This window comes from Lissotriton vulgaris, chromosome 7, assembly GCF_964263255.1.
Source record: "Lissotriton vulgaris chromosome 7, aLisVul1.2, whole genome shotgun sequence".
Lineage (NCBI taxonomy): Eukaryota > Metazoa > Chordata > Amphibia > Caudata > Salamandridae > Lissotriton > Lissotriton vulgaris.
Genome location: NC_141695.1, coordinates 846,139,748 through 846,165,835, shown reverse-complemented (window position 1 = coordinate 846,165,835; position 26,088 = coordinate 846,139,748). Strand labels below are relative to the sequence as shown.

At 46.5% G+C, this 26,088-nt stretch overlaps 1 protein-coding gene across 1 annotated transcript in view; it reads left to right on the top strand.

Annotated features, from left to right (window-relative positions):
• Positions 1 to 15,279, top strand: part of ADRA1B (adrenoceptor alpha 1B) — a 204,603-nt gene extending 189,324 nt beyond the window's left edge. Inside the window, exon 2 of the mRNA XM_086931209.1 lies at positions 13,467 to 15,279. Within this exon, the coding sequence (XP_086787335.1) occupies positions 13,467 to 13,972 (506 nt within the window). The 3' untranslated portion in view covers positions 13,973 to 15,279. The remainder of the gene's footprint in view (positions 1 to 13,466) is intronic.
• Positions 15,280 to 26,088: the final 10,809 nt, after the last annotated feature.

The window sequence follows — 26,088 nt, the reverse complement described above, 5'->3', positions numbered from 1 at the left end:
ACAGCACGCCCATTAGGGCTCCTAATTGGCATGCGCAACGTCGCAAAAACACAAGTGCGCATGAGTAGGCACGGGTAAAAATTCACCCTCCGTACCCACTCATGCGCACTTGTGTTGCCACCTATACAATCATGTCAATCAATCAACATGACGCCAGACCGCCAGGCAGGGCGGTCTGACGTCATGTTGATTCATGGATATGATTGTCACATTCTTAACTCAAAAACGCAGAGGGAGCCGCTGGCGGCTTCGGGCAGGGGGGGCTATGCCCCCACGCTCCAATGGACAAACCGCGCCTGCTCCCACTCCACAAATGCGGGACACGGGCACACAAGCGCCCGGACACCAAGGGAGTGACCCACGCTCCCAGCCGCGCAACACCGCAACCGGAGAAAGAACGGAGAAAGCGGCACTCACACACAGCAACGCGGCACAAAGCATGAGCACAGCGCTTATCAAATTATCAGCAAATACAGAGCAAAATGCATAAGGTAAGAGAAAATGCACTTAACTGCATGCGGAGCAGCAAAGAAAGAGGAAGTGGGACTATCTACATGGCCTTATATAAGGCAGACTCTATGGTTGTTACCCAAGTGTTCATGGGTATTGTGTTTTTTTACTTGTTTTATTGGCTGCTGGGCATTTCTATTAAAGAAATGAGAATAGCATAATCGGAGCCTCCTGTCCTGAAATAGAATTTGGCCCTCCCCTGCCGCATAATTCCAGTGGACCTGGTCATACTAGAACAAAACATAAAAGAGTGGGAGATGAGCAGGGGCCTGGAGAGATGGAGGTCCGGGATCAAAAAAGAGGAAGAGTGTGAACAAGCAGAAACGCCATGCCGAGGCATCGAAAAGACACCCTGAGTCTAGGAGGGCGAAGGCGGTGGGTTTACAGGGGGGCCCAGTGACATGAATGGCGATGAGAACATTTGCTATTGAGGTCTGTGGGAGGCATTTTGCTTGTTTGGAGAATGATGCATTCGATGTGGGTGAATCCCTGAACACGAGAGCGAGCCAAGAATATGCAAGAGCCTGGGGGACTATGAGGGAGAGCATGCTGGGAAACTTAGGGGGGATGGGCGGGCCTGGCAGGTGCGTTTTTGGAGCCCAGGTCACACACCTGCATTGGGGCCCTCTGGTATTCTGTCAGCACGAGCCCCTCGTTCAAAATAAAAAAAAATCAGGAGAAAGGAGCTCCAGCGTGTGCTAAGACAGGGAGAGGTCACAGTCACAAGTCGAGAGAGACAAGGGTAGAAGAGGGCGGCAGAGCCATGGCTGAGTCAGGATAGGGCGTGGGGCGTAAAATGTGAGCGCAACCAATAATATTGCATCTAGAGGGCTTCATTATCACGAGAGACAGAGCTTATCGAAACCACGGACCATCTTATTAACAGTCCTCGCAAACAAAAGACAACTGTGCAGTCTGAGGTCACACAAAGGGAGCTTTTCTTTTACACGCGGCGGATGAAAGCGCCAGAGTGACCTGGCGGCACCGCCGTGCATTGTTGATTGTGAAGGCGAGAGCTTGTGCAGGGGCTGACCCGGACGCTATACACAGCAGCCCCCCAAAAACGTTTCAACTCAGGCCCCTCTTTTCCACTGAGCGATCAAAAATAACGACCTGACCCTAGGGAGTCCTGGACTATTTTATTTTATTTTTTTCTTATTATAAACCTAAGAGCGGCATTTTTCGCCTGTCCTGGAGTAGTTTTAAGTGGGAGGCAGACACACTGATACTCCCGTGTTCTGTATCCTTCCTGTTCACCGCTTCTGGCACCTATAGCGACAAGACCAGAGGCTGCTCATCAAAGTATCTATACATTAGAGTTGTGTGCTTGAGGACGTGTACTCGGCCTTCAATATGCGGTTCCGCAGCTAGGACGGGTTTCTTCTTTTCCGAAAGCCAGTGACCCGTCCTACCTTTTCGACGGATTTTTGTTCTCCGATTTGTTGTCTCCGTCCTAGCACCAAGGCAAGCAATAGAAATATACTTTACAGATAAATGCATAAATAAAATAATATTTAAAATTCCCTTTTCCTCCTTTCTCTCCATACTTCGGGGTCCTATGTGCGGAAACCTCGGAGTCCGAAATGAGGGTCATAGTGGCAAAAGCATTTGGAAGAAGATGAGCTGCATGTGTGCTTCTTTTATCTGGAAAACAGCCATGTGGTCCAGGCCTAGTGTCACCACCGACACATGGACTCTAAGGAGAATGCATGCAGAGAAAAAGAGACCCCATTCTACAGGAGATGTCTGATTTTATGTTCATAGGCATCAAGAGTTAAGAAGGCAGACTCGAACACTGAGTGCAATACTGAGCACTTCTCGAGCCAGGAGGCAATGAAACACCTATCCTTTCCCCCCAGGAGGTCACCATCACTCACTAAAAGCACAGTGCGTGAGTCATCCCTGGGAGGAGGAAAGCATCAGTGGCACTAGCTTGTCCCCGCAGCCTAAAACTTTGATCTGGCTTAACCTGGCGTGACAGTGCAGAGGGACGACAGTCAAAGCCCAGGAGCTCACAGCCCGTTTGGACCGAGTCCATGCCCTATCTAGAGACAGAAGTCCCATTCAAACATTTCACCCTGAGGTCAAGCATCCCTCATCTTGTGGGCATAGTGGCACTAGTATAATGCATAGAGAAGTCAAGAACTCCTCCCTCCCTGTGTATGTTCCAGGGGGCATGGTCTAATCCCAACCCAGACTCTGAGTGGGTTGCATTTATTTTTGCTTCTTGATGTTCAGTTCCACCCAGACAAAGCCTGGCATGCTTCTGACTACTCTTCCTCTCCAGCGGTCAAGCCCCACTGCCTCTTGGTTCAGGAGTCCCTGACAAGGGGAGACTGCCAGTTGGGTGAGTGATAGGCCGTAGTGCAAAACAAAGAGGAACTTAACCTCATCAAAGTCTGCAGCGCTGCCCGATAATTCACCCACATTCGGAACAGAGAGAAGCACAGGTACAGAATTGTGCTGTTATCCACTGAGATATCTTTACATCCCCTTGCCTCTAAAGTTTGTTCCTCATTGGCCTCTGACAACTGTCCTACTCAGCTTCCAGGGACCCCTGAGTTCTTGGTCCCACATCCTCTCTTTCTCATTATATTCTGGCGAGTAAAAACAGCACTCTGGGTCCTTTTCCCCAGACTTCAGGACATGAACTCTCTAGCATCATTTGGTGCCAGCGATACGCCTTCCCAGACTCCAACATTACATGGGCGCCTTCTGGATGTCTGGCAGGTTTGCTCCCTTGGAGGACATCCCATTAACTCAGACCACATAGAGCATCCGAAGAATGAGCGGACCCAAAGGTGTGAGCTCTGACTGATCCAACTAGTGGCTTTAACACCTCATCAGCCATCCTGGATTCTTTTTAACACCCTAAGCATCAAACTGAAGGCCGGGGCCTTGGCACCAGCTCCATCAGGCGTGGGCTCTCTCCTGATCCTCTGCCTTCAGCACTGGCTCTCTTCTGACAAGCCAAGTTCATGCCCTTCCAGAGATGGAGACCACAGAGTGCACCCTTCTGGAGCCAACACTTAATGTCCTTCTAGCATCTAGTCAAATGCTGTTGCTTACACTCCTCTTTATAGCAGGTCCTTCTAATCTCTCATTGGTTCCTGCTGCTCCAGCCACCCCACCTAATGCACACACCATTTGGATCATGGCCTTCTGTTACCTGATTTGAATAGGTAGCTTTCTTCATCCCCAACACATCGCCAAGGTGCATTTGTGAACTCCATACCTTATGCACCTCTGGCCCATATACTAGTTTGGAGTGGGAAAAGTATCTACTTAGGATGCGCCCGTTGTATGCCTCCATAATATTAACTGGATTTCAACTCAATGAGAAGATTTTTCTCCCAGTTTTCTTCCTATACTCATACAGTTCATTTGCTGGGGAGATTGTATGCAATATTGACGTTAGGTGTGCACTTTGTAAATGGACAGAATCTGGGGCATGCGTTCTTGGAACCAAATATGTGTCACCTGTGGTGGTACACAAACAGGCACACCTGTGCCCAAGATCACAACTGATTCAGATAATATGCTGCATCTCCCATTTCTACTCATTGCAGATAATGTCCCTTCTGGTGATTGTCTATGAATATTCCATTACAGCGGGGAAACAACCTTTACAACGCAACCATTACATCGCACTACAACGCAGGCATTACATCCCAACATCCTTTACAACCCATGACACTACAACGCAGGCATTACAACGCATACCATTACAATGCATACCATTGGAGTTAGAATAGTAATTTGTAACCCCTACACTATCCAACACTTACCCTACTGTTGAACCCCCTCGAGTGAGAATAGTCATTTTTACCCCTACACTATCCAAACACTTACCCTACTGTTGCACCCCTGGAGTTAGAATAGTCATGTTTACCCCTTTACTGTCCAATATTTACCTTAAATGCAATGTAATGGTATTGTAGTTTCTTATATAGCGCACGTATCACCACAAAGGGTATCTCGGCGCTTGCTTTGGGAACCCGTCCTGGTTTTTCCCTGGGGGAGAGCCCAGCTGGGCACCCCCAAGGTGAAAGCCAGGCATCCCGCCGCGGGGGCCGTAGTGGAGATTGAGCAAGCTATTGCCCAAAGTTGCAGAGCGTGAACCCCTGATTCAAGTAGGCACCGAAGCGAGAATTATCAGGTCCGTGGACATTTGGGCTCCAAACCCTGCTGCGTCGGGAATTGAACCCTGGTCCCGGGCCGACCTCTGCTTCTGGATCTGCCTCCTCTAACCGGTGAGCCACACTTTACATGCGTTGTAAAGGTAGAATGCGATGCACTGGAATGCGTTGTAAAGGTATTTTTTTAAATGCGATGTAGTGTCATGCGATGTAATGGAATGCGTTGTAGTGGATGTTGCGATGTAAAAACTGCGTTGTAAGTGCATGCTTTGTAAATGTATGCATTGTAACGTCATACATTCCATTACAGCCAATGTGATGTCAGCTGCTTTCTCCAGGCGTGCTCATGTCGGAGAGATAAGGATAGCAAGGTGGGCCGCCACACACACTGGTTCTAAGCACTATATTCACGATGGTTCATCACAAAGAGTTGTGCGATGTGGCAAGGCATGTTTATCTAAGTCATGGCCTTTCTCCTCCTCCCTTTCTTTTGTCATGATGCTCAAAAGTTTGGAATTGGAGAGACCAGAATATAGTGGTTTAATAAACTTAAATCAGTTACTCTACATTGTGGAGTTTCTCTTTTTCCTACACTCTCCTGCCGGCTTCTCCCACAACGATCAGAGCTGGCCTGGACACCAGCACTGCTCCATTCTTCCCCTCTCTCGCGCTTTCCATCTCTGCTTATCTCCTCTTTGTCTCTCCTCCCTCTCTCTTTGATCTCTCTCAGTTTCCTCTCTCCATTTCTCGCTTTCTCTTTCCTTCCACTGTCTTTCCCTCATCTTTACTTCCCCTTCCCTGCTCTCTCTCTCTTTTTCCTACTCTCTCTCTCTCTTTCCTCCTTTCTCTCCTTCTCTCTCTTTATGATCTCACTGTGCCTGCTGCAATAATCACAGGAAGCTATACGAGCAACAGAGGCGCCAGACACTGTCCTCCAATAACCAACCTTCCACTGCTCCAAATTCCCGGGCCATTGGCCATTCTGACCCTAACATCAACAGGGTCTCTTTTTTATGGTTATATTTAGTTTTATTGCTGTTTTCAGAACAAACAAAAGAAAGCCAATAAGACTGCCAATAGACAGTAAGGCACAATTATGGGCTACGCAGAGCCCAAGTGTAAAGTCAAGCATACAGCATAAATAAAATAAGAGAACATATACCCCAACCCGCCCGCCCTACCCATCCTCCTTTCAGTCCTGCACTGAGCTTAGCAAGTTTCAAATCTCTATACATCGGTGTTATTCCAGGGCAAGTGGCACCCGGTCCTCTGGTAATCGTAACAAGCTTAAGTATCTGGGTCTTATGAGCTCAAGGAACTCATGCGTCAATAGGGGAGCCAGACTTCACGAAAGTCTGCGCCCTTTCCGGCAAGTGTAAGTATTATATTTTCCATTCCCAGGGTGTGCCATAGGCGGGCAAACCAACCTGTGTATGTGGGGGTTGCTGAGTTTCCCAGTGTGCAAGGATATTCTGCATGGCAGTCTCCAACGCTTTCCTATCAATCGACCCCTCCTGGACTTCAGTGGGTATGCCAATGGTTCAGGTACTCCTAACAAGATGTGTGCCGTAGTAGTTGAGTCTCAAGGTGCGTACCGATTTCGTCCAATACTTGGGCCCAATAGTTTTAGATTTGGGGACAATCCCAAAATAGATATACCGATCAATGTACCTGTCTCACTGTAATTTCTCTAACAATCTGCGCTAGTTGATGGGTTGATATTATGCACTCTCTCCGGCGTATAGTACCGATAAGTAATCAGTTTTGTGAGTGTGTCTGTCAAAGCCATGTTACTGGCAGTGTGGCGTGCTCTATAACATATGCCTTCCCACTCCTTGTCGCTGAGGGATCTCCCTATGTCTCGTTCCCATCTACGCCGTCCTGCATTGTATGTATGTGTGCTTCGCATGTTCAGCATCTTATATAGGTTGGTTATTATTCTCTTATCAGAGGACTTTGACAAAAGCCATCTCCCATAAAAGGTCACATGTGGACTTGCTGCAACTCTATTGTGTGGCTGGTAGGACCCAGTGTCTAAGCTGTAGGTATTTTAAGCGCTCTGTTTCCTGGATGCCATCATCTCCTTTGATTTGTGGGAACGAGAGTACCCCCTCGATATAAAAAAAAGTGGCCCATGGAGCGACACTGGGACTGAAGCCATGCTATAAATTTTGTCTCCCTACTCCTGGCTCAAAGTCTGGTTTATTAAACAGTGGGGTCAGGGGTAATGGAAATGTTTTGAGATTGTGCTTAAAGTTAGTCTGATCCCATGTCGTCATTGTTGTCCGTGTGATGTCAGATATATAGAAGCTCCGGGGTCTATGGGCTTTCTTTAAAAATTGAATTTTAAAAATATAGGGGCATATTATCAAGAAAGGGCGTTCCATTATCGCCGCTTTTATCGGCAGGAAACTGTCGATAAAGTGGCGATAATGGGCTTGATAATATGCTCTATGAATTTCAATCGAAGCCCATGTTAGATGTGAAGACATCTAACATGGGCTTCGATTGGAATTCCACAGAGCATATTATCAAGCCCATTATCGCAGCTTTATCGGCAGTTTCCTGCCGATAAAAGCAGCGATAATGGAACGCCCTTTCTTGATAATATGCCCCATAGTTTCCATTTTGCCATTGTTTTTTGTCTTACATAGTACATTATGTTATGAATTGTGTCTTTTGTAATATTATGTGAGTACCATGTTTTTGTAATTGTCTTCTCATGTAAAGAACATATTACTGTAATACGTTTTTGCTTTGGGTACCCCTCTATGAATTCTTTGTGGAGAAGCGTGGCTCAGTGGTTAGAGGCGGCAGACCCGGAAGCTGAGATCGGCCGTGGACCAGGGTTCGATTCCGTGGGTCTCGGGCTCAAAATTCCACGGAGTCGACAATTCTCGCTCCGGTGCCTACTCGACTCACGGGGTCACACTCTGCGACTCTGGGCAATAGCTTGCTTAATCTCCACTACGGCCCCTCGCGGCGGGATGCCTGGCTTTCACCTTGTGGATACCGGGCCGGGGTATCTCACAGGGGAATACCAGGACGGGTTCCCTAAGCAAGCGCCTTGAGACCCCTGGGTTAAAGTGTTGCGCTATATAAATCGAAACACATTTACATTTACATTTGTTTCAATTTTTTGTCCTGATGTTTTCATGTGATTAATTTGCATGAATTGTTGATTGTAAACTTATTATCCTTTTCAATATATGTCTTTCTCGAACCATTGTAGCTCTAATATTATATAAGATTTTCTGGACAACCACTATCTGCGCAAAAGAGTTTGATTTATTTCATGCGGATGCCTGAAAATCTAGGGCCAGATTTATCAAGGTTCTACGTCGCTCTTGAGCCACTCAAGGGGGCACAAGGGTGATGCAAAACCTAAGTGACGTTTATCAAGCTACACAAGACAACCTTGTGCGCTCCTGTATGGCTTGATAAATCTGTAGTAATGCAAGGCAGCACAAATCGCTGCCTTGCGTTACTCTGCCCCAGGGAGGCGTTTCATGGGTGGAACATGGGTGTTCCCACGAATCCACCAATGGATTTTGGTGCATTCCCTGACTTACCATTAGATGTATACCGGGGAATGCATCAAAATACTAGGCCTCCCCTGGTGAGGTGTAATGAGGAAAAATATCTTTATTTCTCCTCATTTTTAGGTCTCGACCTAAAGCATTGCTTTAGCAATGCTTGTTAGGTCCCGACCTAAAGCATTGCTTTAGTAATTCTTGTTTGTCGAGATTCTAGTAAGCAGTACGAAAACGCTACCAAAACGGCGGATTAGACACAGTTCATGTGAGACAGGCACGTGCACAAACCAGCCACGTGACACACCACCATTTGTCTGTGCCTCGCATCAGACTTCAAAGGCTGCCGCTCCCCCCCAATCAGACTTCAAAGGCTGCCGCCACGCAATGCAAACCCGTTTCCCGAGCTCGACCGCTGGTTCGGTCGCATCCTCGCCCAAATGTTTGTTTTATTTATTATTGTGCCGTGACTGTTGAACGGCACCGATTATTTGTAGTAGTGTACACTCCTACATTTAGACGGCAGCTTTTGGCATTACTCGGATTCGAGCAGGACTGACATACACGTTCGCACCTCAGGTATGAGCTTTTCCCCCTCCTATCACTCTACCGACCAGATCTCATGCACCAACTTTATTTCACTGGTTTCACCTTCTCAATCTTGAATTCGTACTGGGTTTAATTTTGGTTTATACTTTTTCTCTCCCTCCCAGCTTTTACTTTACTATTGGACTCTCGCTGATTGCCATGCCCCCACGCTGTGTTTTTCATTTGTCTCCCAGCGACCGGCACAGGCTTATCTCACCCTCACCACTTTAGCACCATTTTTAAATTATTAGCAGCATATACACAGGCGCCCCTTCGGCACTTTTGCTCTCAACTCTACTATCCCATCAGCCGCATCTCTTTTAGTTACTCGACGCATGGCCTGACATGTGCACAGCTTATTCCGGCACCACCATCCCACCAGTCGCTTCTGCTTTGGTCACCCACCGCATGGCCCCATTTGTGCACATTTCACTTTCGTGCACACCCTTACCCGTAGCCTCTCCTTCCCCACTTCTGCCTTTTCTGGTCTAGCACTCACCGGAGACCCCTTCACATGGCTCCCACCCACCTGTTTTTTCAGGTTACCATGCCATTCCCCACCTATCCCCCAGTCGTTTCCGGGTAGCACACGTGCACCCAGTGGACTCTCATCCTTGACCCGCTTATCCTGCCAGCCGCTTCTGCTTTGGTCGCCCACAGCATGGGCCCATTTGTGCACATTTCACTTTCGTGCACACCCTTACTGCAGGCTCTCCTTCCCCACTTCTGCCTTTTCAGGTCTCGCGCTCACCGCAGACCCCTTCACATGGCTCACACCCACCTTTTTTTCAGGTTACCATGCCATTCCCCACCTATCCCCCAGTCGTTTCCGGGTAGGACACGTGCACCCAGTGGACTTTTGGCCTTGGCCCGCTTTCATTCCTTGCACTGATGACGACGTGTGCATGCTTTGTCACCGTAAATTACATGCTTGCTTTCTTTTCTTCGCGATCCTTTGTCCACCAAGCTCCTCAATCCACTCCCCCCTCCACCACCCTTCTTCTTTTGCATCTTGACCTCCCTTCTCATTGCTGTTTCCCTTTCACGATTTGCTGGCCCTTATCAGGGAGGCAGCAATTTTGCATGTCCAAAACAAATATTGTTTGGCAACTAACACTTCGAGCACACCTGATCTAGCTCGTTTTTCGTTCTTGTTTTTTTTTCTCTCTCTTTGCCGCTCTCTCTTTCTCATTATTTCTGCCCCTTCCGCCTCGTTCTCCTTCATACACCGTCTTCGCCCCCTTCACAAATGTGTTGCTGTTTTTCTTCCCTCAAATATTCAGGATTGTGCAAGCTCCGGTATTAGCAGCTCTGCGCCTGCACATAAACCCTCTCCGTGCAGGATCCAGGGAGTCCCAAGAATGGAAAATATGTCAACACGAGAAAGGCAGGGAAGACAAAGGGAGTGGGTGGGTGGGGGGGGAGCGGGGGGGGGTACAGGCCTGGTTTTCATTACCTCTTCCTCCGCATCGCTGGCTCGCTCCGCAAGTTTTAGGGAAAAATGAGTGTGTACTCCAAAGAAGATCTCAAGAGTTTTTCAGAATTAATATCCGTTCCTAGGAGTTGTAGTACAAAGGACAGAGCTGTTTTTCGTTGCAGAAAGGTAACTTTATTGTTTTGCATAGAACATGGACAGCCGACACGTGTTTCGCCCCCTCATGCCGATTTGCGCCGGGGCTTTCTCAAGGCTAGTTTTACTTTTCTGACGTAGAGTATTTAAAAATCCAAATAGTGTCAATGTCCAAAATTTCAATACAGTTTTTCAGGATCAAGGTTCTATAGTTTGGCTAATGCCCTCTTCAGTCCTGCTCCGAGTTCTTCAGCGTCAGTGCGGTCCTCGGGTTGAATCCCGGCGGCTCGCTCCGCCTCTGTCTTGCTCGCCCCTCCCCCTCCACAGAGCGTCTCGCTGTGCTTATTGTCACCTCGGCTTGCATTCACCCCTCTTTTCTCCCCTTTCGGCCACTTGTGCTTATTGTCACCTCGGCTTGCATTCACCCCTCTTTTCTTCCCTTTTGGCCGCTTTGATCTTCTCAGTGAGCTGCATTTACATGCCGGAGACTCGGGCCGGAGCAGGCGCCTGCCTCAAGACTCTGCTTGCCTCGCCTCTCCGTGTTAATTTGTTGGGTCACCACCTCTCAGCATCCCTCCTCGCCGTGCCACAGCTCGCCAACCTTCACCCCCTTCCTTCGCTCGTGATCTCCCTATTCCGCGCCTCCCCTTTGCTTTCTCCCTCTCCTCACTTCCCCTTCCCTTACCTCCTCCACAATCCAAGCTTAACCACAGCGTCTCTGCTTCTGCACTTTGTGATTTTGGGCAAGTTGAACTGCAGCATGAAAATAAAAGATCCGAGCTTAATCACGGCGTCTCTGCTTCCGCATTGTGTGATTTAGGGCAAATTCTTTTTCACGAAGCCGCTTTTGTGCACATCACAAATGACCGCACCTTTCCCATACTTTCCCATACTTCAAGCATCCAATCGTATAACACATGGATGGATGGATGCCTAGGTTTGTAAGTTTCATATAACGAAGGGAATAGTTCTGATGTCAAACCTTAGGTATAGCTCTGCATCTAATGCCAGGACTAATGAGCTTTGCATAATCGTTAATATTTTGATGGGAAATGGAAGCAAAGGGAAGGTGAGAATGAGTTATCTGTTTTTCTTTATACTTTGCTGTGGTTTTTAACAGCATGTGACGTTTAGGGACTTTTACCACATTTGTTCTAATATGCAAATGTGTCATATTTTCAAGTGTTTCTTTGGGGGAGGACTCCCTAAAACACACACAACCACAACCATACACAGAACCACACACAACCACACACACAACCACACACCCAACCACACACACACACCCAACCACACACACACAACCACACACACAACCACACACAACCAACCACATACACAACCATACACACAACCACAAACACAACCACACATACACACCCACACACAACCACAACCACACACAACCAACCACAACCAACCACACACACAACCACACACAACCACACACACACACAACCACAAACATACACACAACCACATATACAACCACACACACACACACAACCACACACACAACCACACAGAAGCACACACAACCACAACCACACACACAACCACACACACAACACACACAACCAAATACACAACCACACACAACCACACACACAACCACAACCAAACACCCACAACCACACACACAACAACATACACAACCACACACACACACAACCACACACACAACCACACAACCACAAACACAACCACACACACACAACTACACACACAACCACACACACAACCACATACACACCACACAACCACACACAACCACACACACACAACCACAACCATACACACAACCACACACACAACACACACACACACAACCGCACACACACACACACACATCCACACACACACAACCGCACACACACAACCACACTGTTAGTGCACACTTTCACCAGGCACAGACACCATCAGTCGTCAGTGCACACTTTCACCGGGCACAAACACCACCAGCCATCAGTGCACACTTTCACCAGGCACATACACACCACCAGCCATCAGTGCACGCTTTCACCAGGCTCACACACACACACCACCAGCCGTCTGTGCACACTTTCACCAGGCACACACACCACCAGCCGTCCGTGCACGCTTCCACCAGGCACACACACCACCAGCCGGCAGTGCACACTTCCACCAGGCACACACACCACCAGCCATCAGTGCACAATTTCTACAGGCACACACACCACCAGCCATCAGTGCACACATCAATTGTTAACGCATCCACAATTAACTATTGTAGCAATCGCAGTGTGGCACATTTTACTTTTAAACATATTCATCTAAAGCGCAACATGCCACCATTGCTACAAAAATAAAAAATACATTTTTGGGCCTACAATTTATAGACTTTTATTGCAATTGGTGTTGCAAAATTTAGCAATGCCAATAGCTCAAACTTAATTAATGCGAGACCTATTGCATTACAAAGGCTTGCCAGTCTTTCTATGTGTGCTGCCTTCCTGCACAAAAGCAATCCTGCCTACAATGCAGACACCCTTGCAGCATGACGCAAGGGTGCCGGCATTGGTGCCAGGCAGCCAAAAGTAAATCAGGGCTAGGAAAGGACAGGAATGTGCTGTATAATTTAAAAACAGCGCATTCCCGCCTTTTCCCTTTCATGAAGTGTAGCAAGGTGCCTTGCTGCGTTGTGCAAAAAAATTGTTAATATTGGTCCTAGTGCGGATCCGCTCCTCCTGGGTATCACCGCCGGCTGTAGCTGTAATAGCAGAGCTATTCCGCAGGTTACTTAAGTCTTTAAGGTTTCGATAATCACAGCAGACCTATCCCTCAACTACACCGCTCTCTATAATACCGGAGGGAGCTTGCCTTTTGCCGAATGTTCACTCATAGACATACATTTAAGAGTTGTTTTTCAAAACAAAATTTAGATGGGTCAGGAAGTAGAAAACGAATACGTGTAAAAGGATGAGAATGAAAAGAATTACTCCATGAAAGTTTATAATTTGAAGATGAGCATGAAATGAGTAGACGAAGATGGTAAAATAAGTAGGGTTGTGTTTGTTGTACTTATGGCACCCCAGATGTTCCTCTTTATCCACACAGGTATATGGATTCCTTTATGCTGTCTAATGCTTCTTGTTTTCTCCTCAGGGTCAATATCCTCGTTGCTGAAGCCACCAGAAACGCTATTCAAGGTCATCTTCTGGCTGGGATACTTCAACAGCTGCCTGAACCCCATCATTTACCCCTGCTCCAGCAAGGAGTTCAAGAGAGCCTTCATCCGCATCCTGAGGTGCCAGTGCCGGCGGCAGAGGTGGGCTGGATCCGTGCCAGGCCACCTCTGGCACCGGGGCTCCTGGGAGCGCTCCCACAGAGACTCGCTGGAGGACTGCAGCACCCTGAGGAACGGGAGCCAAAGGACGAGCGCGGGCCCCGGACCTAGTCCAAGCTACCTGAGCAGAGTCACCCATCCCAGAGCAGACACGGCGCCTCTCCAGAACCCCTGGAGAAACACCGGCGCCATGCACAGCCCACACCTGGCGGGCCACAGGGCAGGGCAGATAGGTAGCATCTTCACCTTCCAGGCCATCCCAGAGCACAATGGACACAGGACAAAGGAGCACACGCCCGACCCCGTCCAGGGCGTCACCTGCTAACCAGCCCCGCTCTTCAGAGCCAGCACAACGGCCAGCCCTTCCAGGGGACAAGCAGGGGGGTCTGCTGTGGCTAGCCAGGCCTGGCCCTGAGCGGATTCTTCTAAGCTCCTCCCGGCTGTACCTGTGCATCACATGGTGGTGCGCCTACTATTGCCGCTAACCTGCAAGGGTCCACGATGATCACACCGGCACCGCTGAGGGGCTGTCACTAAGGAACAGGGACTGCTCTTGGAGGACACTGCTGGGCTGGTGCCGTGTAGATGTAATGCAGGTGCATCCCTCGGTGCCGCACAGCCCAGAGCACTGCAGGGGGATCTCAGTCCAGGGCCAGCCATGCTGGAGGGAGCCTGCATGGTCATCACAAAAACTAAAGAAGGAAGGGTCGTGTGAGGTGCACCTGCTGCACACCAAGGGACCCCTGGCATGCACTAGGGTTGACTACAACGTACACACCCAGGTTCCATGTCCTTGATTCTAGCATGCCGCATGTTCCTCACCTGGGGGCATGCATGCTACTCACACACTACTCCAGTTCTGGTGGTGCAGGGCCCCTATTGTGAAGCATGTGACTGTAGGTGTCCCGGTTAATAGTTAGTTGAAGAGGGATTGGGCTGCCCCCGGGGAGCAGGCCTCGCGCCTAGATTGGAACACGTAGTTTTGTTGGTCTTCGCTATGGAGAGGGTGCGTGTCCTCGAGAGGTCCAGATTCCCCAGGAGGGGGCGGAGCCCACCTGAAGGATAATGTGCAGGGCTCTGAGATGGTGCAAGTCAGTGGTTCGTTCTGGGAGTGAAGGGCCTTACTCTTGAGTTTGGGCTCGCCAGCTTTAGGGGTTAATGTGTAGGCGTGATTGGGCGATGGGTGGACCAGTGATGGGCTGAGCTGCCCTGGGGATGTAGTGGGCTGTCACGGAGCTTAGTGTGCAGGTGCTTTAGTAGAAGCCTACAGCGCGCGCAGGGGCCTGCCCTCCGTCTCCCCTGGGAGATACCATTACCCTGGTGGCCGTGGCATGGGGGCGGCTGGTGCGCTGCTCGGGAGGTCAATGGACAGCTGCCAGTGCCTGGGACCGGAAGTGCGGTTGGGTTTCACTGCCCCGTGGCTCTCACGGTAGTTAAAGCAAACAACCGCCGCACGTCGCGTGCAGCAAGCAGCCTCCTCGTTAAAGACAGTAGGGAATTCTAACGGTTTCCAATCTTACCCTAAAAGATCTCACTTTTTGCGTCCAATGTTTCTACAAGGTTTCATGTATTCTGAATACCAGCACTTTAGAAACTAAAAATAATCGCTAACATTAAAGATGTAATTTTTGCATTTTCTTTTACAGTGTGTTGTGTTCAGCTGTTACGTGACATATCACAACGTTTCAAGGTTGTTAATGTTATTACGTTTGGCCACTGATATTTGCAGAAATGAGAAAAACACGACAAAAGTTTTGTTAAAGTCAAAAGATGTTTACCACGCTTCTAATCACGCAACACATTTCGCAGCTGCAGTAGTGCGCGTACGCGGGTACACACGCACACGCGCACACACACTTGCAGCATAGATACTAATGGATGCAAGCTTGTCTCATCCTCGAGGGGTGGTAGGCATGGTTTTATTCCAGGTGTCTTTGCTTTAATATAAAGCAGAAGAAATGTCACATTGCTAATACATCAGCAAGGGCCAAATAACAGAAATTACATGGGCACTCGGATACACAAAACATGTGTCATAGTATACAAGGAGAACGTTTGTGGATGAGAGTTCATTGAGGCGCACATCACTAGGGCGAACAGAAGCACAGGACTATCCGATTTGGCACAGGTGCTGCGATGGCAAGTGACGACCACCCCAGAGCAGGGCGCAGGCGAGAGCACGTGGCATTGCGTGACAGACGCGGGCTGTGCCAAACCATTGATAATGATGAGCATTGTCTAACCTTGGAAGGGCTTAACATACTCAGAATGGGTTCCACAGAAAACGGCACCAATGCAATGTATACTCTAGTAATAGGACTAGCATACAGGCCTCAAGCACTATCAAGATCAAGTAAAGGGGAGAAATGACCAATCGGCGTCAGTGGGGTCAAATATGGAAAATCCAGAAGTGTCATTAAAGGTAAGTGCATTCGTGGGGAACCCTCTGATTTTACATCTTTAAGCTTATTGTTTTTTTAGCATTAATCAGGCTTTTTAATTGTTTATTTCTTGTCTTTTTGCTTTGCATATCCTGAAGTCTCCTTTGTTCATAACCTAGAGAAGCTTCACTCTCCAGTAGGTGCCAGTGGGTCACTTGTGTGGTGCAGAGGAGGATGCTTGGCCTTGCCATTTGAACGTTCCATGCTGAAGCTTGCAGCCAAGCTTGGTCCAACAATTTGCACAGTGCGGTACCCATCCGCATGCATCTACCACTCCGTGAGGTTGCTGCCCACATCAGTATGGAGCTTAGACACCAGAAAAGTGGATGGTGAGACCTAGAGCTATGAGGAGTGGTGGCAAGACGAAAGAAACCTCAGACCTTAGAGAAGTTTCCCCTACAACTCTTAATAGCAAAATGATCCACACCCAGGCCTGAACACCATGGATTTGACCCTCTACGGCTTTCTCCAGAACCGTCCTGATGGCACAATAGGCCATGATAACGACTGATGAAAGCATAAACTAGAGGGGTGTGTTTGGCTGGAAAGACAATGGAAGCCGGGGAACCACCTTTGTGGAGAAACTCTGAGACTTAACATCTGATTTCAGGTTCAACTGGGCAACGCTGGAGGCGGAGGAAGTGCACCCGATTAGCCCTATTTATCACTGCTAGCTGTGGACTGAAAGAGACTGGTGCGGATAGACAGTGGATCACGTTGGGTGGGGGTGGAGAAGCGAGAGGACATGGCTGCCTCCTGCTTTAGACTCACGAGGGAGGTTTCCAGACACCATATTGAGTTTATCAATATTGCATCCAGTAAATCGCCTACCACTGTTTAGTCACAGCAAGTATATATTTCCAATTCCTAGGTCCACATCTATTTATCTATATGTTCCTTGTGATATCATGGCTAGGTTGACTTAGTGGAGGCAATGATATAACACATGCGATACTGCAAAGGTATCCAAGCAGCAAAGGTGTACAGCTCGCTCCAGCCTGCCATCACGGATCCTCTAACTGCTAGGAGGTCCACAGGGGAGATCCTCACCTCCATTTTAGTTTCTGTAACAGTTACCTGTGGACCACCTGAGTCCCCAACTCCATGTTATGCACTGAAGGTTCAGAGCTCAGGAAATGATGCTGTGAGACCTCATGCTGCTCTGCGTCTACTCTCATCCTTGATCATTTCTGAGGTCTAATTGTGGATGACATAATTGTGAAAAAAACTAACACAAAGTCACAGTAGAACAGACGTAATGTTGGGGTCAGAGGTTGAAATAACCAACCAGCAGAACATGGAGGTTGTGGTAAAGATTTACCTGAAGTATGTGTTCATTTCTTAGATACAACTTGCGGACATTGGGTAGAACTGAACATTGAATAACGTACTATTCAAACGGCGCCATTAAAAGGTAGGCCATATTGAAAAGGCCCAATAAGCTGGACATAATCTCAGGAATGTCCTCTGGGTGTATTCCATAATGACTGTAAGTAATTGTGGATGTGCAGTGAGGGACTTCAGCTAAATTTGTATAGCTAGACACTGACAGGGCAATCTGAGTTCAGGTGCTGACATTCAGAATTATTTTAGACGGATGCTTTTCTAACCGGAGATTCCTCCCCTTTTGAATTCTACCAGGAGCCAGACTGGATCTGAATCTTTTCAGAGCAATTTCCCCCACATGCCGATAGGTGCCGCCATCAGACTCCGTGGCATCCTCACACAATCTCCAGAAATGATGACAACGTCTCATATATAGGCGCCACCCTTACATCAGTTCCTTCCTGGCTGCATCTTTTTGACATGCATCCAGGGCTACCCTTCCAACTTTGGTCAGTGTTTCACAAGCCACAAAATAGTTATGCATATGGGGCACTAGCGAAAATTTCTTCTAGGAAATGTTGTGCCCTCGGGTCTCCTGGCGCTTTATGTGAAGATTTCATCTGTCCTAGCCGTGCCTGGACTCTTAGTGTGCCATCCTCCTGCAGGACCTCTCGTAGCCCAGATCATTTTGGAAAAGCGCAGAAACAGTTTAGGGCTGCCTTACCGTACACCAGATCCCTACAGAAAACATGAGCAGCCAGTATTTGATTTATTTGCTAACTGATGAAGACTTGGATGTACTCATTCTCACAGAAACCTGGCTTTCGGCCTCAGCCAACCCAACACTAGCATTGGCTGTTCCCCCCCACAAATTATAGAGGTTTTAGGAAAGACAGTGTCATAGGTAGAGGAGGCGGGACGGCAATAGTGTATAAAAAAAAAAGTATGAATCCTCATCATTCAATCTCAAAGGGCTCCAGGATTTGGACGCAATGGGTTTCTGCCTGTCACTCACCCCCAACCAGTCTTGGCAGGGGTTCTTCTTTTCTGCCCGCCTGGCCCAGCCAGTAGATGTCTGTGCTCGTTGGGGAGTCTGCTGGAACATTCCAGTCATGACCTGCAGTGTGGAAGAGGATACCGCCCACTTAGACAGCTGGGTTTGTGAGACTGTTAACTCACTAGACCCCATTAAAAAGAAATCTCAGGCCAGATTATACCTTTTGGCTCTTTGGTTCAATGCCGAGCTCAGCGCATGCTAGAAACATTGCAAACAGCTCTAGAGAGCAAGGAGACTGAAGAAGTATCAGGGGAAGCTTCACCTAGCTAAAAAGAGCTTCTATGATACTAGGATTCAGTAAACTGACAATAAAGCAAAGGAAATCCTTGAAATTGTAGATTCCTTCCTTCGCCCCGTTGTCACATCTAGAGTTTGCACCCCTATGGCAGACTGGTGTGACAAACTAGATACTTTCTTCCATGAAAAAATTAAGACCATACAATAGAGCTTACAAAATAGTGCACAAACTCCCTACAAAAACAACGCAGTGCATAGGAACCCTGAACTTCCTCTCACATATCCACCCGTAAAGACCGATTCTCCCCATCTCTCTCTCTCTCTAAGTCTCTCTCTGCACTAAAGAGCTTACAATCTGGCTCACCCCTTGACCCCTGCTCAATCAAAGTGTTAAAGATGGGTGCCTTCCATCAACGCCACGGTGAACTACATATTTAACAACTCACTGGCAACAGGTGTGGTCCCACTAGCATGGAAAAAGGCTAAAATGCTCCTGCTGCTAAAAAAACAGCAGCTGACCCCAAGCAAGCAGTAAACTCAGGCCCATTTCCCTCCTTCCTGCTCTCTTTAAGATCCTGGAGAAGGGAGTTAGTTACCAACTTTCCAGTTACCTGGAAGACAAAGAAATACTATACCCAAGCCAATCCGGTTTCTACCCCCACTTTATAATGGAGACCGCACTTCTTGAAGTGGTGGAGCATATTCGGAGCTCTCTAGACACTGGGGGCAAAGCCATGCTTATACTGCTGGACCTTACTGCAGCTTTTGACACCATGCCCCACCTTAAGCTGCTTGAGCGCCTTTATGTGATCTGGATCAGACATTCGGCCTTAAACTAGCTATCATCATTCCTGGACAGACGGACTCAGGAAGTATGGCTGCCAAACCACACCTCAGATGCCAAACCACTGATTGTGGGCGTTCCGCAGGGCTCCGCTCTCAGTCCCACCCTGTTCAATGTATATCTGATGCCCTTAGCAACTCTTGTGGAGTCCTTAGGAGCAAAAGTCATCTCTTATGCAGATGACACACAGCTTTTTTTTTTTTTTTGAGAAGGGTAAGGACTTAGATGGGAAGTTGATCTCACTAAGTGTCACCAAGTCGTTTCACTGGCTGGATTTGCACCATCTAAGGTGCTACCTGGATAAAAAGGAGATCGTGACCTTCGGAGATGTCCCTGTCGATTTTGTGGAAACCTGCTGGCATCGCAATATGCCCGCACCCTCGTTCCCCTAAAAACTGCGTGAAGAAGGTAAGGATCAAAATTGACAGCTCCCTCTCCTTCCAACCTCAGATTCAAGCCCTAGTTGGGTCCTGCTTCAACATGCTTCACATGTTGAAAACATTTCTATCTCTTCTATCTGAGTCTGCTGGCAGAGTGGTTGTGCAGGCCCTGAATACGTCAAGGCTCGACTTTGGGAAAGCTCTGTTTCTTGGTCTCTCAGTCTATCTTCTTAAGAGACTGCGGGTGGTGCAGAACCCGGTGGCGAGACTGCTACTCAGACTCCCACCTAGATCCCACATGAGGGCCCTTCACTGGCTCCCGGTAAAAAAGAGGGCAGTCTTTAAGGCAATGGTCTTAACGCACAAGGCCTTAGACGAGACAGGCACGTCATATCTCAGTCAGAGGACCAGCGCATACATTCCAGTATTCACCCTTCGCTCTGCCTTAGAGTACCTTGCAAGAATGCCCCTCATCAATCACATTAGAATAGATGGGAGATCCTTTTCCTCCTGGGACCACTCTATTGAAATGAACTCCCACTAGACCTTCGCCTAGTACACCGCCTGAATATCTTCCAGAGGAAACTAAAAACGTGGCTCTTTAACAGCTAAGCCTGTTGCCTGGTTTGCCTCCCACTGCCTAGCGCTTGGGCACTCTGCTAAGTAGCTGCACGCTTTACAAAACTTTATAACATAACATAGCATCTTCCCCGAGGGTCACAGGGTTCAAACTATGCTGTTACCGCAGGAAGCAAATGTCGGTCACAAATCGCACAATATCTGCCTACAGTGTCTAGTCCAAGGGGAACTCGTCCTCATCCATCATTCCCGCTCTGGGAAGAAGTTGCCTATGTAGTTCTCAAAGGAGCTGACTCTGCTCCCATCATCCAATTACGGGCCTGTTCTGCAGATGGTCCCAATACATCACAAGTTCCGGGAGTCACAGTCAACCCGAAGCAGATAGAGGCCTTTAGGGAGGCCATGGAACAACTGCAGTTGAACTTTCACTGGTAGAGCTGGCCTCCTCGTCGACTGACCCTGTTGGACCCTTGCCCAGCCCCACCCCGGATCAGGCACCTGAGGCATTCTTGGTTCCAAAAGTTCTAGCTTAAACTCCAGTGGCATCTGCTCCGGATCCAACTCCAATGCCTGTTTCTAATATGAAGCTGACATCAGTTCCAATCTTGTTATGAGATTACTAAAGTGAAGGCCCCAACTTTTGATGGACTCCAGCTTCTCTACTAACTTCAGCAATACTATAGGCTTGAAGCCTTGTTTGGACTGGATTCCAATGCAATTCAAAGGTGAGGTCACTGCATTTTGGAAATGTTAAGAACCAACTTATTAGTACATAGATCAGTTCTTAAAACTCTTTATTGGTCGCAAACATTCTAGTAACAAAGAGTACACCGGTCCCTTAATTCTTAGTGGATAATCCAACTTGAAGACATTGCGGTGCCTGCTCTATCCATCAAGTTGGGGGTACTCTGAATATTGGCAACATTAAATATAAAACTCAACATTATTTTAAAGTGTTTGATGTTAAGCTATCATATGAACTTTCTCATAAATATTAAATAGTTCTATGTATTTCCTTAGGGTAATGCACGCCTGAGACATGCATGCAGCCCGCTCTGATCAATCCAGCAGGGCATTAACATAAGAATGGGACCCCCTCTATTTCTTACTTCAAGGTCAGGGAAAGAGGGGAAAAGCAAAGCACTAACAGAGAATATGTTCCCCCTTGACCTCTAAAACTTTAACGGTATGTATCCAATACTTTAATTCTATTATTTTCATACATAAGGGCAAACAACAAGAAAGGTTTTTTTTATAACTTTATCATTTTATTATTTTTTTCTTTTTAGTTATATTTCTTAGTACAAAGATTATTTTTCCATTTATCGTTTTATCACATCAGTTAATATATTTTATCAAAAAGCACATAGTATAAAACACATCATTTTCTAATATCATCAGTAAAAAAACTATTTACTGCAGGGAAAACAATATACAAAACAATCAACACTCTCACAAGTACATACATCCCTTACTTATCATACATACTGCATTCATTCTTGATTCTGCGTCTGAGGGATCGCAGGTGGAAATGCAAATTAATACGCAAGGTCGACGCGTTTCGGCAGTGTGGACCGCCTTCCTCAGGACCTGTCTTGCAGAATACTCAAACACAAACAATATTTTTATGGCCCCTGCATAGTTGAATATCTGTTGTTCTGGGAAAGGATTCCTGTCAAGCTGCAAGTATTGACTTCAGGATTTATTTTAGTAGTGCTTCCTATTTTATCAGATATTATCTTTTTTCTTCCTTCTAATTGTTGGTGCAAAGGCTTGTTTTTTATGGATCCGGTGTTGGACTTAATGTCACAATAACTGGGACTTGGAGCATAAAGTCACTCTCTTCGTGATTATGAACGCGAATAACCGCTGAGTTGTTATTTTTGAGACCGATGTATGTCTTATCTATAGGTCTGACGCGTCTCTCCTGAAAACCGATCTCTAGCTGCAGAACGTACAGGCGATATGAGGCAGAGCTCCTCCTTGCATGGTTCAGAGAAACATTAGTTTAGCTGCTTTAAATTCCTCTTTTGTCCGGTCCAAACGTTCTCACTCGTACTGCTCAGGAAGCCGAAACGCGTCGACCTTGCGTATTAATTTGCATTTCCACCTGCGATCCCTCAGATGCAGAATCAAGAATGAATGCAGTATGTATGATAAGTAAGGGATGTATGTACTTTTGAGTGTTGATTGTTTTGTATATTGTTTTCCCTGCAGTAAATAGTTTTTTTACTGATGATATTAGAAAATGATGTGTTTTATACTATGTGCTTTTTGATAAAATATATTAACTGATGTGATAAAACGATAAATGGAAAAATAATCTTTGTACTAAGAAATATAACTAAAAAGAAAAAAATAATAAAATGATAAAGTTATAAAAAAAACCTTTCTTGTTGTTTGCCCTTATGTATGAAAATAATAGAATTAAAGTATTGGATACATACCGTTAAAGTTTTAGAGGTCAAGGGGGAACATATTCTCTGTTAGTGCAATCCAGCAGGGCATCCTCAAGCCAGACAGCACAGAGCAAATTGAGCATGGCCTACAATGTCACATCCAGGCCACGCAGTGTGTGTGTCCTCAATATCCATACTTAGTATCAAATCTTGGCCAGACTTACTAATACCTAGTGCCATTTTTGTATCACAAAAGTGACCCAGTGGAAAAAGTGGGATTTATTTTCCAGAGCAAACACTTTTTGCACTGGAAAGTAACCATAAAGTCATGCAAATTAGAGCTGTGATCTACTTAGCATCTCGCAGGAGTTTTATGGTTGCTACATGGGCGTCATCATGCCACCATCAACTGTTTTTATCGCAAAGCCTCATTTACTAAAAACATAGACAGGTATTTGCCTCCTCATGGCAGGTATAATGCTAGAGAAGTTTTCTTTTCACCAAACCTTTTCAACTTAGCATGTATGCTGTACCGTACTGCACTCATTTAAACTTGGAAAACTATTTAACTGTGTCCACGCATAATATTTTGGACTTGAAGGATACCATGCAAGTACAAAACCTTTGCTAAACATCACATACACGTCCTAGCACTGTGGTGTGAGGGTGTATGAGTGGCATAAAGCAGACAAAACACCGCCAGTGATGGGGAGAGAGAAACTGTTCCAAGTCTTAGTAGATATGGTGCTGTTCTTCTCCCTCTCTTTGACACAACGCTGCATTGCATCACTTCTTTGCAAATGTGCCCCCTTTTGTGAGCTTTAAAGCCAAGGCAGGCAAAATGCATCCGCCTGTCCCATTCAATAAGTGTCTACTTTTACCAGATCAGGCAATGTGTTTCCGTCTTTCTCAAGCCAGACAATGTGTCCTTCGGTCCCCGTACGTGCAATGTACTCCCATTGATTATAGACTTTGTACTGTAGGGTATTGTGTTTTTTATTATCTATGCTAGTAATATGTGTAACCGAGTATGAACTACTTTATTCATCAAATAAGTCTCATTTTTGGAAGTTTGTGCCTTATCCTACAACAGCACATTTCGATAGGACTCATGGCAGGGTGAATCCTTCTATACGGGAGGTGTGTGTACTGTCCTGTCCTGTCATGGTACTTCAGACTTAGTCCTTCAGTCTGATAATAGTTCAAGTACTATGTGCCCTCCTGTCCTATCCCAGCCAGGCGATGCATGTGCCCTTTTATCACATCACATCTCAGCGAGGGTTCGACCTTCTGATGTTGGAAACCAGTGGTTATAAAATTGGTGAAAGCAATTTAGAAAGGCGATTTGTGTTACCAGAAAACTGGAAAAACATCACAAGCCTTAGGTCGAACTTTGGATCCGAATGATATAAAAGAATAAAGACACAAACAAAGGTTATCTAAACTTTCAAAAATGAAAGGTAATGGAAATGTGTTCAAAAGAAACTAGAAAAAGAGAGGTCAGAAAATACTTCAGGGTTGTAGTAGCTCTTTATTCTCATTGCTGCAGTCACCTTAAAAAGAGATGGGAAAAGGGAGATGAAGTACAGGGTACGGATAGAAGCACACTTTTACCAGTTCTCCTGACTGTACCCTGTACTTCATCTCCCAGCAGGAGGGACAGATGGAAAGTAGCTTAGGGAATGGGCGTGGATAAAGGATGATGTGGGCAGGTAGGTGGATAATAATAAAGCAAGCATTTGTAATGCAATCGGTCTCACATTTGTGATGTTAGAGCTACTGGCTTTGTAAATGATATGGTTTTTAGTTCTCGGCCTGATCCAGTGCATGCGCTAATCTGGCCGAGACATGCAGTAGCTGCTTTTAAAAGTGTTACTTTCTCGGCGACCAGCTTTCTAGAAAGCGCACAAGCCCGCGCGCTCATGCGCGTAATAGCAAGCTGGTGGCCGGCAACACAACACAATATAAAGACTGCCTTTGAAATACATAGTTTCAGTCGACACATTCGATTTGTTGCTAAATTTGCCATCTCCGCCGCTCACTTTCTTGAAGGCAGGGGATACGCTTTCTCTTCAGAAACGCTTTCATAATGGCCTGTTTTCTGTTTTCATTGCCTAATGCGAAGACGTGACGCACTAATAACCGCCTTCCTCTAGATGGCACTATAAATAACAAGTGGCCAGCTTGAGTTAGGGTTGGTGTTCTGCTTTAAGTATTAGCGCAAAACTCACTGCACTGTAGGAACAGAAGGTTTGCATGTGATCGGCGAACATACAGCCTCAGTGTCTTGGCGGGAGAACACCAACTGTAACGCGCATTATAAAATGTTCCCTCTTCAAAAAATCTGCAAAATCACCTTTTGTGCCTTCTTGTTTATACCAGCTACTATATAGATTCCTCTAACAAAAGGTTCAGGGGGAGAGATCAATAAAAACTATACACAGTCCCACATATTCAATCAGAGAATGAAAAGAAAATGAAAAAAAGAAAGAAACCATGGTTAAAGAAGCCCTTTTAAACAGTATTACTGATATCAAAATTCCATATTTATTACTTATAATACAAAAAACGTTCTAAAATAGATATGCTCAAGACAAGAGTGCTGGTGTACATAAAAGAAAACATATATCACAAAACCAGACAAGTGGCAAACAAAACCATTACATATGGGAATAAAGGAACAGCATAAACATGAATATTGTGTCCTTAATTCAATTCGGACAACAGAAAAGCGTCAACGGCGTTTCGACCGCTATATTTATTGTGCGGTCATCTTCAGGACTCGAAATTGGCTTGAGCAATATATCTTTGAATTAAAATTTGGTCTGACCAATCTTTACTTTATGGTCGTCCATAGATACTTTTGAAAAACAAAGATAGCGGGTATAGACGCTACATCTAAATAACTTCTTGGTGTCAATGCAGTGGCTCCAATGCTTTAAACAATTGCTCGCCTCAGTACTTGGCAGCTAGGAATGTTCTTGGCAAAGAAATCAATCAGTGTCGCAGAACGATTTCTTTGCCAAGAACTTTCCTAGCTGCCAAGTAATGAGGCGAGCAGTTGGTTAAAGCATTGGAGCCACTGCATTGACACCAAGAAGTTATTTAGATGTAGCGTCTTTACCCGCTATCTTTGTTTTTCAAAAGTATCTATGGACGACTATAAAGTAAAGATTGG